The sequence below is a fragment of the Anser anser genome, assembly GCF_964211835.1.
Source record: "Anser anser genome assembly, chromosome: 2".
Classification (NCBI taxonomy): Eukaryota; Metazoa; Chordata; class Aves; order Anseriformes; family Anatidae; genus Anser; species Anser anser.
The window spans coordinates 140738491-140755040 of NC_139721.1; the positions used below are offsets into that span (position 1 = coordinate 140738491).

General features: G+C 40.7%; 1 protein-coding gene across 1 annotated transcript in view; it reads right to left on the bottom strand.

Moving 5' to 3' along the window:
- MINDY3 (MINDY lysine 48 deubiquitinase 3) overlaps nt 1-3652 on the bottom strand; it is a 50424-nt gene extending 46772 nt beyond the window's left edge. Inside the window, exon 1 of the mRNA XM_083825170.1 lies at nt 3424-3652. Coding sequence (XP_083681296.1) covers nt 3424-3520 — 97 coding nt within the window. The 5' untranslated portion in view covers nt 3521-3652. The remainder of the gene's footprint in view (nt 1-3423) is intronic.
- Nucleotides 3653-16550: the final 12898 nt, after the last annotated feature.

The following is a 16550-nucleotide window of genomic DNA, read 5'->3' on the forward strand; positions in this document are numbered from 1 at the left end:
TAGATTGCTGTTTTCAAGCAGAACATCCCTGTTGTTTTTCCCAAAAGCTACTGTTCTCTCAAACTTAGAGGTATTGCTTGTGCTAATAAAAAACCACTTCCTACTGGCTGAACTAGCAACATTTTCTGTTTAAACTAAAGTTTCAGGTCAGTAGTTTACAGTACTTGCAGATTTGAAAACCTCAATACTTTTTCGCATGATGTACCAATTCCTGGCAGCAGGTTTGGCTTCTTTTTACTTTTACAGAAGCCTTAGAAGCAGTCCCCAGACCATAACTCAAATATCCACCCACCAGGGTTTATTTTTGCTTTGACAGGCACTAATAAAGCAGGAGCTTCAACAACAGTTCCACCACCCGACTTGGAGAGGCAATACTTCGGGCAGACAAGCAGTAACAAGCAGGTAGAGCTGGCACAATAGGTGTAACCGCTTCCTCCACCTGTTTGCACAATCAACAGCCATCTATACCCTAACTGCACATATTATGAAAAATGAAAATTTTTCTTTCTGATTTACTGTTTGTACTAACATGGAATTCACAGAGACAGAAAGCAGACAGAAACGCAGATGTGTTTTCATAACTAGTAATTATAAAATAAAAAAAATTACACAGATAACAGGCACTACTCCTCTCCAATTACCCAAGTGAATTACAAATTATTAAGTTAAAGGCACGCTCTTCAAATTGCTACTTCTATTTAAGGCTTAAAGAATAGCAAAACCTTTTCCCTTTACTTTTCCTTAAAAATATACATGCTTATCTGGTAAAAAATATTTTTCCCTGGTAACCTCGACTTGATCACGGTCTAATGATATTACAGCTCCAATGACTTAAAAGCAGTGCAATAGGAGGTAGCTCCTCAACCAAGGATGCAATAAAAGCCAATCTGGTGATGTTTAAATATACTAGACCAGTCCAAAGAGTTCCTGGTATGTAAAAACATGGAAACCTAGAAAGAGAAAGGTAGAACGAAAAGGAAAGCTGTCAAACTACTCATCCGGCTCTCAATATGGAAGGAAGTTAGAAGGGGATCTGGATAAAACAGACCTATTTCCATCGTATGTTATACATATATGCATAAATTGTAGTATTAATACCCTCATGCTATGCTTCTGAAGTTAAGCAGTTGTTTTGAAAAGACAGTTCCATGTCCTTTTCTGCAAAGGCCAGTGAGAAAACAGCTTAGGTCATTCTGAAATGCTGTTGCACTTAAACCTGCCAGACATTCCCAGTTACGTATCTGCTAATCTGCAGAGCAGCTTTGTGAATGGAGTCTGTCTCTTGAATCAAAGAAAAAATTGCTCCTATTGCAGGTATGGTTCTTTAGGGTTCAGCCCTCCTCCTACCTGCTTCTCAAGTCCCCATACCTATACCAGTAAACACTGAAGTGCAGACCAAGCCTTTGCTCCATATTCCTCTGCGCCCACTTTGAGGATTCTGGTGAGTGGGACTCACAAGGTTCACACTGCAACTTCTGCTGCAAACACACAAAGATTTTCCTTGGGAAAAACCAACGACAAACACCACCACAGAGAAAATTCAAACACAATAACAGCTTTGCGGTTATGCCTCTGTGAGGTCTGGAACCAAGACAATGTGTTTCAAGTCGCCAACGCAACAAACTGCAGGAATTACTTCTGAGTTTTGAACCGTCAATAACCTCAGACAACATATCCACATTAGCCAGGTCTGTTCTGCTAAGTCGCCATGGATCAGTTGATCTTAGTTTTGACCAAACGCATACAATGGTTAACCGAGTTTTGTGCATGACTAGGTTTCCCAGAACACTGCTATCTTTACTAAGAAACCGACTGGTTTGAGTCTTACATTCCTCTACACCCTCCCTACTACTTATTTTCCTTTCTAAATGTAAGTTACAGCTCTCAACTTCCGAAGAGTATGAGAAAGATTAGACCATATTCAGAAAGTATCTGAAATAAACGCCAGTGTTGTCACTACACTCTGAAACACAAAAACCCAAAGCCGACCAACCAAAAAAACAAAACACCCACAAGCAGCAACAAGAAAAAACACATACAAAAAAATCTCAAACCAGTTATTTTAGGCAAACACTATTTATATGTTTTCGGTAACTTTTGCACAAGTGATGCAAAACAAGAGTCCCTCTCAACTTCGAAGGCTGTGGAAATAAGTGTGTATATATAATATATGTATATATATATATATATACACACACACACAGATGAAAATCAAGCTTTATCTTGGTAAGTCAATGTTCACAAGACTCCTTGGCAGCAGGAAAACAGTGCAGTACCTTTTCAAGACGGAAATTTACAGTTGGTAAAGGTATTATGTTGCTATACAACATAGTAGACTGAAACTGACTTTTTTTCTCAGCAGGGAGACTCCAAACATCACACTAACCTGCTGTCGTGTGCTTTTACTACACGAAACTGATTATACTAAACAGGATATAGGGAAGGGAGCAGAAACGCTACACAATACAGTTACAGGACTTTGCCTAAGGACAGATGGAAAGACGGGAAATATCAGCTTCTTCCCAGGAGCCACCAAAGGCCACAAGAGACCTTTCCATCAATCCTTCAATACATTTTGAAACTGCTGAAACTCCATTTATGAACAAGGTGTCCTAAAACTATCAGTTTAGGTAGACTAACATTATCAGTAAAGAGAGAATTATTTGTTGGTACCAATTTTGGTACTGTCTGAATACCACTTTTACCGGCAAGTCTCTGGATTGCACCTTTCGATTGTAGTTCTGAAATAGCACCAGAAAATCTGCACTGAGAAGAAATTACGCGTAGGTTGTGTAATTTACATACAGAAAAATCGCACTGCAAAGCCCCCAGGAGCCACGGTTATTGCTGCTTTATCTCTGGCCACCTCCTGGGGACGATCTGCACCTGCTCCAACTGCCATTAGTTGAACCATTAGAGAACCCATTAGGAAATAAATAAATAAACAGCTAGGGGGACTCCGTCCCAAGCCAACCCCCACGCCTGGGGAGCCTATTTGGGGCTCCCATGTTCTTGGGGGGAAAAAAGGCGAGTTAGCCTTCCCGCTTCCAAAAGCTGTGTGGAATAAAGGAGCGAGACGCCCTTGGGAACAGGCGTTAAGGAAGGTTTTTGAAAAAAAATAACGATGCGAGAAACGGGTTTCTATCCCTCCTCCTTACAGCTCCCTTGGAGATTTGAGGCAAAAGGCGACCGAGAGGACAAAAAATAAAAATAAATAAAAAAATATATATAAAAAAATACCAGCCCAAACCCCAAACTTCTTTCCCAAGCGAAACTGCTGCATCATTTACCACCACGCCACCGCCTCCTCCTCCTCGGCCACCCCCCGGGCAGCCAGGCAGGGCTGTGAGGACAGACGGACGGACACACGGACGGACACACGGACGGACAGGGAGGGACGGAGGGAGGGAGGGAAGGAGCTACCTTGCGCCCAGCGGCAGAAGATGGTGTCGGCCAGCCCGCGGGGCCCGGCTTTCTTGCCCCACACCAGCTGGACAAGCTCCTGGGCCGCCTCGGACATGACGGGGACAGGGGAGGGGGAAGGGGGGGAGAAGGGGGCGGCGGCGGCCCCGGGGCCGGGCGGGCGAGGCGGCGGCTGCCGGCGGCGGCGGCCCCTGCGCAGGGGAGGGGCCGGGGCCGGGCCGCGCCGGGAGGGCGGGGCGGGCGCTGGGGGCCGCGCATGCGCCGCCGCTTCTTTTCCGCCTGCCCAGCAGCCCCCGGTGCTGGAAGGGGGAGGGGGAGGGGGAGGGCGTGGGGGTGCGCGGTGCCTTTTGGCGGCCGTTGGTGTGTGAGGGGCGGTGTCGGGGGGCGGCCTTTTAGTCACAGAATCGCTGGGGTTGGAAAGAGTTTCGTGGTCATCTGGTCCAACCATCCTCTACCACCAGTGTCACCCACTAAACCATGTCCCTAAGCACCACGTCCAGCCTTTCCTTAAACGCCCCTAGGGATGGTGACACCACCACCTCCCCGGGCGACCCGTTTCAATGCCTGAATGAGGCTTTAAGGCTTAATATCACAGAATCGTAGAAACAAAGAAAACGGCGGTCAGTGTGAAGAGTCGTAATCTTGCATGTGGGCTGGGTGTGCCAAGGGAGCTGTGGAGTTCAGTCAAACTACTAATGTATTCACAGAGATTTCTTTATGCATAAGTTCTGTGGAAGCGCCAACGTGACGCATAGGTACAATGCAGTGCTTGCATGAGTACCTTAAATATTTTTACTGGTTTAGAAACAGCTCTGTTACCTAAATTCATACAATCACTTGAAATGATGAGTGAAGACAGCCATATGATTTTCTTAAACCAGTTAAGAGCAGTGTCAAATGTACATCCCATGAACTTGGAGATTCAACTTTGCAAAACAAATAAACAAACAAACTCAAATTGGGTTTATCTAGTTTAGTAACAATTATTTTCCTGTTAGAGGTTTTAGAAATCAAGAGTTGGTATTTTTACAAGGGATAACTGCCATTGTTTTTCTGGAAGGTAATTGCCATTTGAATGGGAATTCTTCCTGGAAGGAGTTGTGGTCAGCGTCATGCACAAGCTCGAGAGACTTCAATAAACAAAATTCTTCAGAAAGGTGGTAACCATTACCCCTGACAAAACTGGATTAAGGATGTTCCCTTGGGAAAAACAAAACAAACCTAAACAACAGCAACAAAAACATTTAAATTTAGAAGTTTTCTACGTGAAACTGTAATGCATGTGCCACTCAGAACTCGTCATCTGGAGGTGAAATTGGGCTGGAATATTGTGCCCATCCATTTTATCTTTATCATACAGTTACTATCTTTACAGAGACTGAGCATATATCAAGACTGTTATATGTGCAATCATACTGAATTAACTGTGAAAACAGGCAGAATCAGTGTGTTTGTAAACTTTCTCCTCTGTAATACCAGAAATGGATCAGAAGATGGTGTGGTTGTACTTCTGATGTGTAAGCATTTTCAAGTACTTGCATAATTAAGCATTCACTTGAGTTACTGACATCATTTTCCTTCAATACTGATGAACAGAATTGATTTTGGATTTTACATAAATAATGCTTATAATGTCCACATTTTGAGTTTTAGCATGAAGAAAGAGTAACTCCAAACAAGTGAAAAAAAATGAAATTGGAATTGAAAGCATCATAACAAAATCTGACTCTATATGTATTATAATAAGGGTGTTCTTTAGATTTAAAAATTTTGAATCAATGATGTGCAATAAAATAGAAATTTTCTTGTAGATGTAATACTTTGAGCTTAATTTTAGGTATAACAGGCTTGTTATTGTAAGCATCCCATGAGCAGGAGGTTAATAGAAACATTTCAAAATGGAGCAATGCTACAAGCATAAGTCCACTAACTCAACAAAGTTTAGGCTGTCCATTGATGGTCAGGCCGTAGGACGAAGAAAGAACTGGAAGATTTGGTTCTCTCTTCACATTGATGGGCTTGTTCTGAGGAAGAAAACTTAAATTTGGCATGGATGCTGAGAGTGAAATCCAAGAAACTGTGTTCAGTGAAGCCAGTGGAAAGAGTTGGGTAAGAGGGCACCTTCAAACAAGGATGCCAAGCCCTGCAACTGGACAATGGCCACCACTATATGGAGTTCGGTGGCGCTACCCAGCAGCACCAAAAGGCCTGAAAATATCATCCTCCTCCACTTCCTTCTCTGGTGAGTTGGATAATCATTTGCATGTTACCAAAAGTCCCATTTGATTTCCTGGGTGCAAACAGGTATTCACATTGAAGTGAATGTAAGGAAAAGTTCAGTCACAGCTTCAGGTGTTGTGAGCCGGAAGAGGTATTGTAGTTTAATGTGCTCTAAGTGCAACAGGTTTACTTTCTCATCACAGAGTGGAAGACTGCTTACCAGCTGTGTGTCTGTGATTATAGACTCATCGGTGAGCTAGCAGCTAATACCCTGTAAAAGTCACTATATCAAGCTAAATTGCACCCATATTTCTAACCTTTGAAAGATAAAAAGAAGATACAACAGAGTTAGAATCACAAATTGTCACATTTTGGTGAAGTAAGTTTAGTTGTGTAGCGGTAACGATGAGATTTCAGGCTAATCTGCTATGCTGTATGTTGTATAAAATGTCTCACCAGCTATTCACTCTTAAATACCTCTGACACTATCAATTTGCTGCTAAAAATGTGGTTTGAATGCGGATAAGAGTGAACTCGTCTTCAGAGTTTTTCAGTATACTGATGAAAGCAAAGACAGTAATGAGATACAAGGTGTAAAATATTTTGACCCATTTTGATGATGTAGTTGGCATGCAGCACATGGAATTCGATGTAGACAACTACATATTAATGAATCTGGGAACAAGGGAGCAGTCTTGGGTTTATGCGCCAACTGGAACAATCTGCCCCATGCTGGTTAGAAAAGCATTAGGAAATTATTTTGGAAATATCGCTGAAATTGTTAGCCTCAGTGATACAAATGGTAAAAGTCAAACCGTGCAGTCAGTAATAGAAAACAACACTGGCTACAGGCAAATGGGGCCATGGATGTCATCTGTTATGACTTTTGATCTCTCACTGATTATCTTTAAAGTTCTGGGCATCCATAAACTAGTGTTATACTGCATATATGTTATATATGCATGTATTGCATATACTAATGAATTGGACTGGAAGATATGTATGTGAATTTGTGTAGGTAGTTGTCCTGAAATCAGAGAGGAGGAAACAAAGGGGATTTGAAGAAAAGCATCGGTCCAGAAAATCTGATATTTTGGAATTAGATTGCACCAAGACTTTTATTTTTTTCAGTTTGTTGAGGGGGAGACGAAGACTTCAGTCAGGTCTAACATCAGGTTGACCTATATTATATGAAGGCAAACTATATACTGTATTACAGAAACAGAATATGCGTGGATTTGGGGGCTGTGAATGAAGAGTGTGCAAATTAACACACTAATACATGGAAATCATATTTTCTAAATTTCTGAAACAGTCATTTAAACTGTGTTTCTGTATAGTCTGGGATGTATGAGCTGTACTATAAAGTTAGGAGTGTGTGGAAGATAACAGCAGACTCCTCTGCAAGTTACCTCCTTTTATTTTATTTATTTTATTTATTTTATTTATTTTATTTATTTTATTTATTTTATTTATTTTATTTATTTTATTTATATATTTTTGGAATGGTTTCTATTAAATACACAGAAGTGGGTGTTTTTAATTTATTTTTTAAACGTTGTGCTGCCACCATGTGGTTGGTTTGGTGACTTAAAGTGCACTTTAAAAAATCCTCAAGCTTTCTATTTTTCCTTTTAAATATGCTATTCACTTATTTTTTTCTTTGTCAGAAGCTGCTAATTCTCTTTGCAGGCTGTTTGTGTGTATGTGGTGGTGTTTCTGTTGTTGTTGTTTTAGGAAAACAAAGCAACTACCATTTTCTCCCTTCTAACCTCTAATCTAAACTCATTTGGTTTAGCTTGGCTCTATTAATTTCAGTATATGGCATCTTAAAACAGTTCTCCGTGGAAGGAGGAGGTAAAGAACATCAGCATGCATCCTCCATGTGCACAGTCCCTTTTGGATTACTTCAGTGCATTTTTTTAGGATTAAGGCTATTGTCATGCTTTAACCCTGGCAGGCAGCTCAGCACCACACGGCCATTCTCTCACTCTCCCCAGGCGGGATGGGGGAGAGAATGGGGAAGATAAAAGTGTGAGAACCCACGGACTGAGATACTGGCAGTTTATGAGGTAAAGCAGAAGCCATGCGTACAGGCAAAGCAAAAGAAGGAGTTCACTCGCTGCTTCCCACTGGCAGGCAGGTGTCAGCCGCTCCCAGGAAAGCAGGGCCCATCATGTGCAGCAGTTCCTTGGGAAGACAAATGCCATCACTCCGAATGTCCCCCCACTTCCTCCTCCTCTCCCCAGCTGTTATTGCCAAGCCTGACGCCCCGTGGGGTGGGTGGGACACCCCTTTGGGCAGCCTGGGCCAGCTGTCCCGGCTGTGTCCCCTCCCAGCTCCCGGTGCACCCCCAGCCCCTCGCTGGCCAGGCGGCGCTTGGAGTAGGAGAGGCCTTGGCTCTGGGTGAGCACTTCCAGCAGCAACTACACATCCATACGTTACCAGCATCGTTCTCATCCTAAATCCAAACCACAGCACCATACAAGCTTCTACAAAGAAAGTGAACTCTATCCCAGCCAAAAGCATAACACCTATCCATGAAGGTTCTTGAAGTAATTAAGGATTTATGGATTTACCAGTAGGAACTGTTGACAGACTGCTGTAAGACTTACTATTTTGCTTATTGTATGTTTTTGCCAGGCAAATCTCATTGAAGATCATCTGCACTGAGGTAATTTTTATTTTTTTTTTGTCTTGACTTCAAAAAACATTGTTTGGCTTGGGTGGTAGGAAAAACAAGTATATTAATAAGAAAGTAAATGCCAAGCTACTTGGTGCATTCAGCTCCAAAGGGAATCACACCGGTATGACTTGTGTGACACACTTGTATGACTAACGTGTTCTGACATCAGCAAGGAGCTATAACTGAGTATTTATTTAATATTTAATATATATATTACAGTGAAAGTTTGCTACAGGTCCCTTTTTTGTTTGCTCTCCTTACTTTTAATTGCCTATAAAACAAATGTCATCTGCTCCCCCCCCCAAAAAAAAAAAACAAACAAAAAAAACACCCACATATGATCAGGTCTGTATAGAAAAAAAATGTTATTAAGAAGTTGAAGCATTGCAGTAGGTTAGAAAAGGCCCCTGAACCAAAACACAGAATAAGGTTGTTTATCTGTTGCCTGGATACCTAACTTCCGACTGGTGCACGTTAGCTAAAAAAAATTGTGTACTTGGACTTTGTCCACAGCACAACATGAAGTGTTATTTAGCTATTTGTTCTGGGGATGATTTCTGAGAAGGAATTATGGTAATCATAGAGACATAGAATAATTTAGGTTGGACAAGACCCCCAAGATCATCAGGTCCAACCATCACATAATGCTACCAAGTCCACCACTGAACGATGACCATAAGTGTCACATCCACACGTCTCTTAAATACCTCCAGGAATGGTGGCTCCACCACTTCCCTGGGGAAGCCTGTTCCAATCACAGAATCATAGAATCATTAGCTTGGAAAAGACCTTCAGGATCATCTGGTCCAACCATCACCCTACTACCAATGTCACCCACTAAACCATGTCCAAACCATGTCCCTAAGCACCACGTCCAACCTCTCCTTAAACACCCCCAGGGAAAGTAACACCACCACCTCCCTGGGCAACCCATTCCAATGCCTGAATACTCTTTCTGAGAAGAAATGTCTCCTAATTTCCAACCTGAACCTCCCCTGGTGCAACTTGAAGCCATTCCTTCTAGTCCTAAAATGCCTAACTGCGCTTTCTGTGAAGAAATTCTTCCTGATATCTAAACTAAACTTCCCCGACTCAAAATTCTGTTTGTGTGCACATTTTTGTCTGGGGAATAATTAATGTTCCCAGTTTACAAAATGAAGATTATTCAATCCATTGCATCAGAGATAAGCTCTGGACTTTGGGTAAGCAACAAGAATGGGTGACCTCAATTCTTCCAACTTTTTCTCAGTTGAGAGGCACAGATAACCTCAACAACTGCAATGACAAAGTGGCAGGGGGAGAGGGACACATCCTGAGCCAGGCAGCGAGACACTAAATGGACAGAACAGCGTCATGTTCTTCTTCTCTATATCTGCATCCCAAATTGGGGTAGTTCTGCAGAGTTTGTTGCTTGCCAAAGCTCTTCAAGTGCCAAGGGACATGAAGTCACCCTGAGTCTTGTGTGGTTCACTTTTCCCCTCCATAGTCCTCCTTGTTTTGAGAAGTTAAAACTTCCTACCTGTACCTCAGCACCACTTCCTCTGAGAAGGTGAACTCCAAGGCTAAGAAGCAGAAAGCTCTGTTGTCTCCTGTTTTCTCTTTTCAAATGATGAATTAATGCTAGATTTAGTAAAGGTTTTAGAGGACGTACTCCTACTAAAATCATAGAAAAGGGACAATGGCCAATTTCTGTGTAGATATTCACTCTCAGCTTCTGTAAGTGAGACAAAACAAGCTACTCCGTGTCCTGGATGTGTGAATGTTTATGATTGGCATCCCTTTGGGATGGGAAGAAGTTCCAGGAGAATCACAACTTTCAGTGATAGCCATAGAGCAAGTGAGAATTTTTTTTTCTTGTGTATAAACCATATATATGTTATCTTTATGGTATAGAAAATAGTTTAGCTCTAGGAAAGCAGTTTAAGGCCGGTGGAACTATAACGCCATCATTTGCAGAAACACTGACAAGAGTAAACATCCCTATACATTTCACAGGACAGGACAAGCTACATCAAAACATGATTCTACTCATAATTACAGTTGCATTTCATTCAGGGTTTGTAAGTGTTAGCAGGGAAAAAAAGTATGACAGAAGATAAACTGCTTTAGAAACAGTCATTTATTCACTTTTTGTGAGTTACCATGGCACTTTCATGTTTAAAGAGAAGAGTGTTTCCTCCCAAAGCATCTGAGGTTTTCTGTGCCTTTCAAATAAAGTTATCTTACAGAGACAGCTTAAGATCTAACCTGCCATTATGCTTATATGGTCACTGTATGGCTCACAGCAAATTGTTTTGGATTACGGACTGCAATTTTGGGGAAAAAAACGGCATTGTAATTATCAACAAAAAGTTTGTAATTATTAAAACTATTAGAGATATAATTAAATTAGGAATGTCAAATGCCAACACAGTGATGCTAATACCATATGTCTGGCTTTATTAGTTACAAATGGCTCAGACGGGCTTGGTGTGACATGAATGGGCTAATAACTTGCTGTGCAATCAGTACTCTGGTTAATTGCGGAGATTACCTAGCAGAGACAAAGCTCAGAAGAAAAGATAGTTAGAGCTAGTAATGCAGTTAAATTTTTAAAAGTCATGTGAACTATATTTCGAACTGAAAAATTACTTTGAGACAAAAGACTGAGTTATTTGATTTAATAACTGCAATGTATTTAAATGTTAAAGTAGTTAAATACACATAATCTAGACAAAAGGGCTGGTTTCCCACAGAAAATTCCACTGAAGTATTTAGCCCAGATTTTCTTTCTAGGTTGGAGAGGCTGGGGAAAAATGGTTTTAACGGGGAAGTTTAGTTTTCAAGCTGGTGGTAGGCTGTGTGTGGGAAGAATGCACAGTGAAGATGGTCAGTCAGATGGCTGGTAAGGGGAAAAAAAGTCAGAGAATGGTCTGTATTAATAGACAGAAACCTCTTTCTTTAAATGTGGCGATCAAAACATTTACCAACTTAACAGTCTTGCCCTCTAAATTCTTTTTCTTAATTTCTCAGCTTTTCTGTTTCAAATTCCTCTTTTCTTAAAGCCTCTCTGTATGTTCTCATCTCATTTTACGTATAGTACTTATTTTTAATGACCCTTGCCTTTTAATTTTCCATCTTTCCATTGTTTTGTCTCCTCAAGTACTAATATAAATGCTATTGCTTTTTTATTATTGGAATGAGCTCTTTCTTTCTATATGGAATTTTGTCCTTCAGGTCTCTTATGAAAATCCATAATTTCATCTTTTTTATTTCACAGAGATAGCTGAAAAGCTCATGTGCTTTTCATATTGATACCTTTTCATATTGATACCTTTTCTACAACTGTCTGTACGTTCCTTGGCTATGTGATCGGTTTGTTTCTTCTGTGCATGCTCCAAAAGTATCACATACCTCATTTTAAGAATACGTAAGGAAGAATGCAAAGACAAGAGGTTTGCAGGGAGTGAATATATTGGGAACATTGAGTTGTGGACAATCAGAACTCGGTGGAGACATTGGCCAGTACTGAGAAAAGCACCAATCAGATGGGCAACAGTAGGGAGATGGAGCTCATAAGTAAGTTACTGTAACTTAAAAATTGATTTAAGATGGGTCTTTCATCAGAAGATGTGATGCTTCCTTATTTGTTGAGATGAAATCCTACTTCCTCTTTACAGAATGTTATCACACCAAAATAAATCACAGGATGGTATGCGTCATTATGTCTTATGTATAGCTTATTTTATAGACTGTAATGCACTCGTGAGTCATGCACTCAAACTCGACATTTTGAAGAATGCAACCAGTGGTTGCTTCAGGTCATTCAAATTAAGTATACTTTAGTATCTCTGAATAAAAAATCTCTGCCCACTAGGGGGTGTTGTAGTTCTTAGAATAGCTAGGATAATGATACTCTAAATAAATTCAGTGTAAAAAACCCCAGCACAATCCCGTGGTTAGGAGATTAGGGGTCAGGGAGCTATGCTGATTTATAGCAGCTGAACATCTGCTTTGGAACACACAAAGTGAAGGATTTCAAATTTATGGTTTCCCACAACAACCATGACTTCTCCTTGTTTTACATACTGTTGGCATTTTTACAGACAACTTTTATTCCTGAACATATAAAACACTGTTGTTTTTTTTTTATTGCTGTTGTTGTTTTATTTTGATCTTACACTTCTCCCTATGCAAAATTATGTTGACACTTTTGTTTGCTTCCCATTTTCTTACTTACTTTATAACAAAAGAATTAAAACTGGTAAAATCTAATACCCTTTCTTTTGTCGTTCTAAGTAGCAATTGATAGGCATCAAAACTTCAAAAGATGATTATGGTCTGGAACTGTCTACAAGAATCAGGAACTTATCCTCAAAGCCACATTCTCTCTTAGTTCACTAGCTGAATAGTGAACAGGAGCAGATCCTCAATATTACATTCCTCTGTTAGTTAAACAATCTATTCCTGAGATAAAATACTTTGAACATTTCATGGTCCTTATAGCAAGGACCATAACTGCAAGTACTAGAAAAAGTTTTCTTTGAAATTTTGCCATTAGATGGAAAGAAGTAAGTTTCCACGTTTTATCGGAAATCAGTTTTCTTTCTTTCTTTCTTTTTTTTTTTTTTTTAATTCTTATTTTCCTTTTTACTTCCCTTCTGCCCCTTTAAAATACCTTTAAGAATTGCATGCTCTTAGAAAAAGTTCTTTGTGAGGTCTTTTCTTTGATTTGCTATGGAACCTGTCTACATTTCGTTGTCTACCTATCCATCAGGCGTTAATGACCTGTTCAGTTTTCTCATTTGATTGTCTCTTATGCCATTCTTACTGCCTCTTGTGCAGTTGCCCTGAAAATCATATATGCTTACTCTCCTGCTAATCTTATGCTTTCATCCGCCACTCCCTTGTTTCTTGACAATAATTATCCGCCACCATTCCAGAACGTGTCTGCACTGTAATCCTCCCATCATATGTTAGCTATTACAGCTTAGTATGGCTATTATGTGGTTCTCCACTCTTGTGTTTGCATCCGCTGTCCATCCTTAGTGTCCATTTTTATGTCCATAACATGCCTTGTTTTTAACACAATGCAATATTGTCTAATACTAAGGAGATTTAGATCCCTGTAGCTGCATTTCTTCATTTGTATCCAGTATGTTTTGTATTGCTAAATCCATCTTTCAGATGAGAAGAAACTAATGACTTGCAGTCACTGAGGCAGAAACCATGCTCACATTTTTTTCTCCAATTTGGACATGTAGTCAGAGCAATCACAATTACAGTGACGGTGTGAAGGGACGGTAATTGCCTATGCAAATTAGGGGCACAATTGTAAATATTTTTGTGTGCCGGTTAAGATTTATGCCTAAAATTATATAGTACTTTTTATACAATTAGACATGATGACAGTCTTCTAGCAAAATTCAGAAATATTAAATGATTAGCCACTTGCTTATTTCTCAATTGCAGATTCAACTGAATGTATTTTGTGTTCTTTATCTTCTGCTCCAAACTGCTGCTTGCTTGTTACCTTATAGTGATGATTTTGTGTATACTATAATGCATTTGTAATTCATCTGTGTAGTGTATATACATATATCTCTCTTTGAATGATGTTTTGTGAAGTTTAAATTGCATGTATGAAGTGGAATAACATTCTTAAATAAAGAATATTAAATAAAGCACTTTCAGGAATATATTTAATCGCAGTAAAAATATATTCTTCCTGTTAAATGTTTTATGTTAGTTGATTCTTAATTATTATTGGTCCATAACATTTGGGAGGATCAAAACTATCTTAAACTGTAAAATATTCTGCTTATTCTGTTTTACGGCAAAGCAAAAAATTGTCATACATTTTAAATGTCATTACTGCAAAGCTGTCCAAAAGTATGGAAAATTTAAGCCCAGTTTTTGTTTGTTTGTTTGTTTGTTTGTTTTTTATGTATAAGCTCCCGAAAAGTAAGGCTCGGGAAAAACCTGCTCATTCAGCACGATAGCAGGACTGCTGCTAACACCACTGCTCAGAAATAATCAGCAGGGAAATCTAGAGTATTGTGGCAACTCTTCTCCTAAGATGGCTGTCTGTGAAGAGCGGAGGAGAGAATCTGATACTCAAACATCTTGTTGAGTCACTAGACATGGTTGAATTGCTTGTTATTAATTTGTATGAAGCCGGCAATGTCAGAGCTTGTTCTGTAATTTGACGTATGGTACATCCTTGAGTAGTGTTCTACAGAACTTAGCAGTACGTGAAGAGTGTATGTATGAGTTCTGAAATCCATTAGGCTCTATTCTCACCTCAAAAATACTTTTGTTGTAAAAATCATCACCAGCTGTTAGCATGCGTATACTTCCAGTGGCATCACCTGCGTACAGAGAAATCCTAGGGCAGCTTTCCTCTGCTCTGCCCTGTTCTGGAGCAGTGCAACCAAAGGCAAAACCCACGGGCTTGTCAGGAGCTGGGAAAGCAACTTAGTACTACAAAGAATCACGTGAGGAAAGAGGCACCTTTTTCACGACATTGAAAAGAAAAAAAAAAGATTTGCAGCTTAATGTGGCAAAAAATGTCGAGCTTTTTATATTTCAGTGAAGAAATCTGTTTCAAGCAATTAGTGATGAGGATGCATACCCTAAATCTTGTACATCTGAGCTTCCAGCATTACCTTGTTTGCATGAGAAGCTGCTACATTGACAGAGCAAATTAAATCGCTGGCTGCTTTTTTTTTTTTTTTTTTTTGAATTTCAGAGGGCACCGTGTCTGTAATGAGCAGAGTCTCTGGGGACAGAGAAGTTTCCTCACAAAACTCCAGAATGAAACACGAGGCCCGCAGGGAAGTGGATATGGCTTCCTGGATTTCTGGATTTTTTATTTTATTTTTTTTCTGATTTGCAGTGGCTGGCAACAGTTGCCAAGCAACTGGTTTCTGTGTACTGTGGCCGCCCCTCATCCGTGGTACGCTTCCTCAGGCTACCCACAGACCCTCCCTGCGACGCGGCCTGCGGAGGGACCGCTGCCTACCTTCCGCGGCGGGGTGACCAGCTGAGCGGATGCCTTGAATTTAGCAAGGCCTCTGACAGTCTACCTAGTGTTCTTGCAGCCAAACCGATGAGCGATGGACTGGATAAACAGACTGTAAGGTGGGAGGGAAATTAGCTCAGCCGCTGAGCTCTGAGGGTGGTGATCACCGGTACGAAGCTCACCTGGCAGCTGGTTCAGAGTAGCACGACGCGGGGACTGATGGTGGTGTTAGTCACGTTTGTCTTCAGCAACAGCTTGGATGACAGCATCCTTAGCAAGTCTGGAAATCATATGAATTTGGGAGGCTGGTTAGTATATCAGAGGGCAGGGCTGCTCTTTGGGGGACTTTGTCAGGCTCCAGAAATGGGCTGTCAGGAACCTCATGAAAATCACAAGGCTTCAGTGTGCCCTTACGGCAAAGGTCAGCTGCATCTTGGGCTGTGTTAGGAGGACAGCCAGCACATGGAGGGAAGTGATGGTTCCCTCTCTCTGGCACTTGTGAGACCACCACTGGAGTTTTGGGCTCCCCAGAAGAGGAGAGACATTGACAAAGTGGAGCGAGTCCAGTGGAGGAGCATTGAGATGGTTAGGAGGCTGGGACACACGATGTACAGGGAGAGGCTGGGAGATGTGTTTGTTTCATCCTAAAAAGAGAAGGTGAACGTGATGGGGGCAAAAATTATTGCTGCCTATGACTATCTGATGGGAGGATGTAGAGGAGTCAGAGGCAGACTCTTCTTGGAGGAATACAGTGTAAGAACAAGAGGCTGTGACCAGAAGCTGGAGCATGGAAACTCCATCCCAGTACTGGGAAAATACTTTTTTTTTTTTTTTTCCTAAGAGAGTGGTGAAATGATGGAACAGGTTACCCAGGTAGGCTGTGGAATCTGCATCCCTGGAGATACTCAAGGAGGTACTCAAGTGGCAATAGCTGTCAGCATCCTGATCTTATTGGACCTACACTGAGTAGGGGTTGGAGTAAATAATCTGCAATTGTTCCTTCCAACCTACGTGATTCTGTATAAGAGATTCACTACATGGTAGTCATCAAATGTGTATGAGCTAACACAGTAAGAGAGATCTATCTGCTCTTCTCTTTATTCATATTTTTAAAGTATCAGTACACATCATTTGAGTTTGGTTTTGCAGCTGAGAATATGAAGATGAAACAATTGAAGTGAAAAAAGAAATGAGTTACGAGTTTTCAGTTGTATAGCT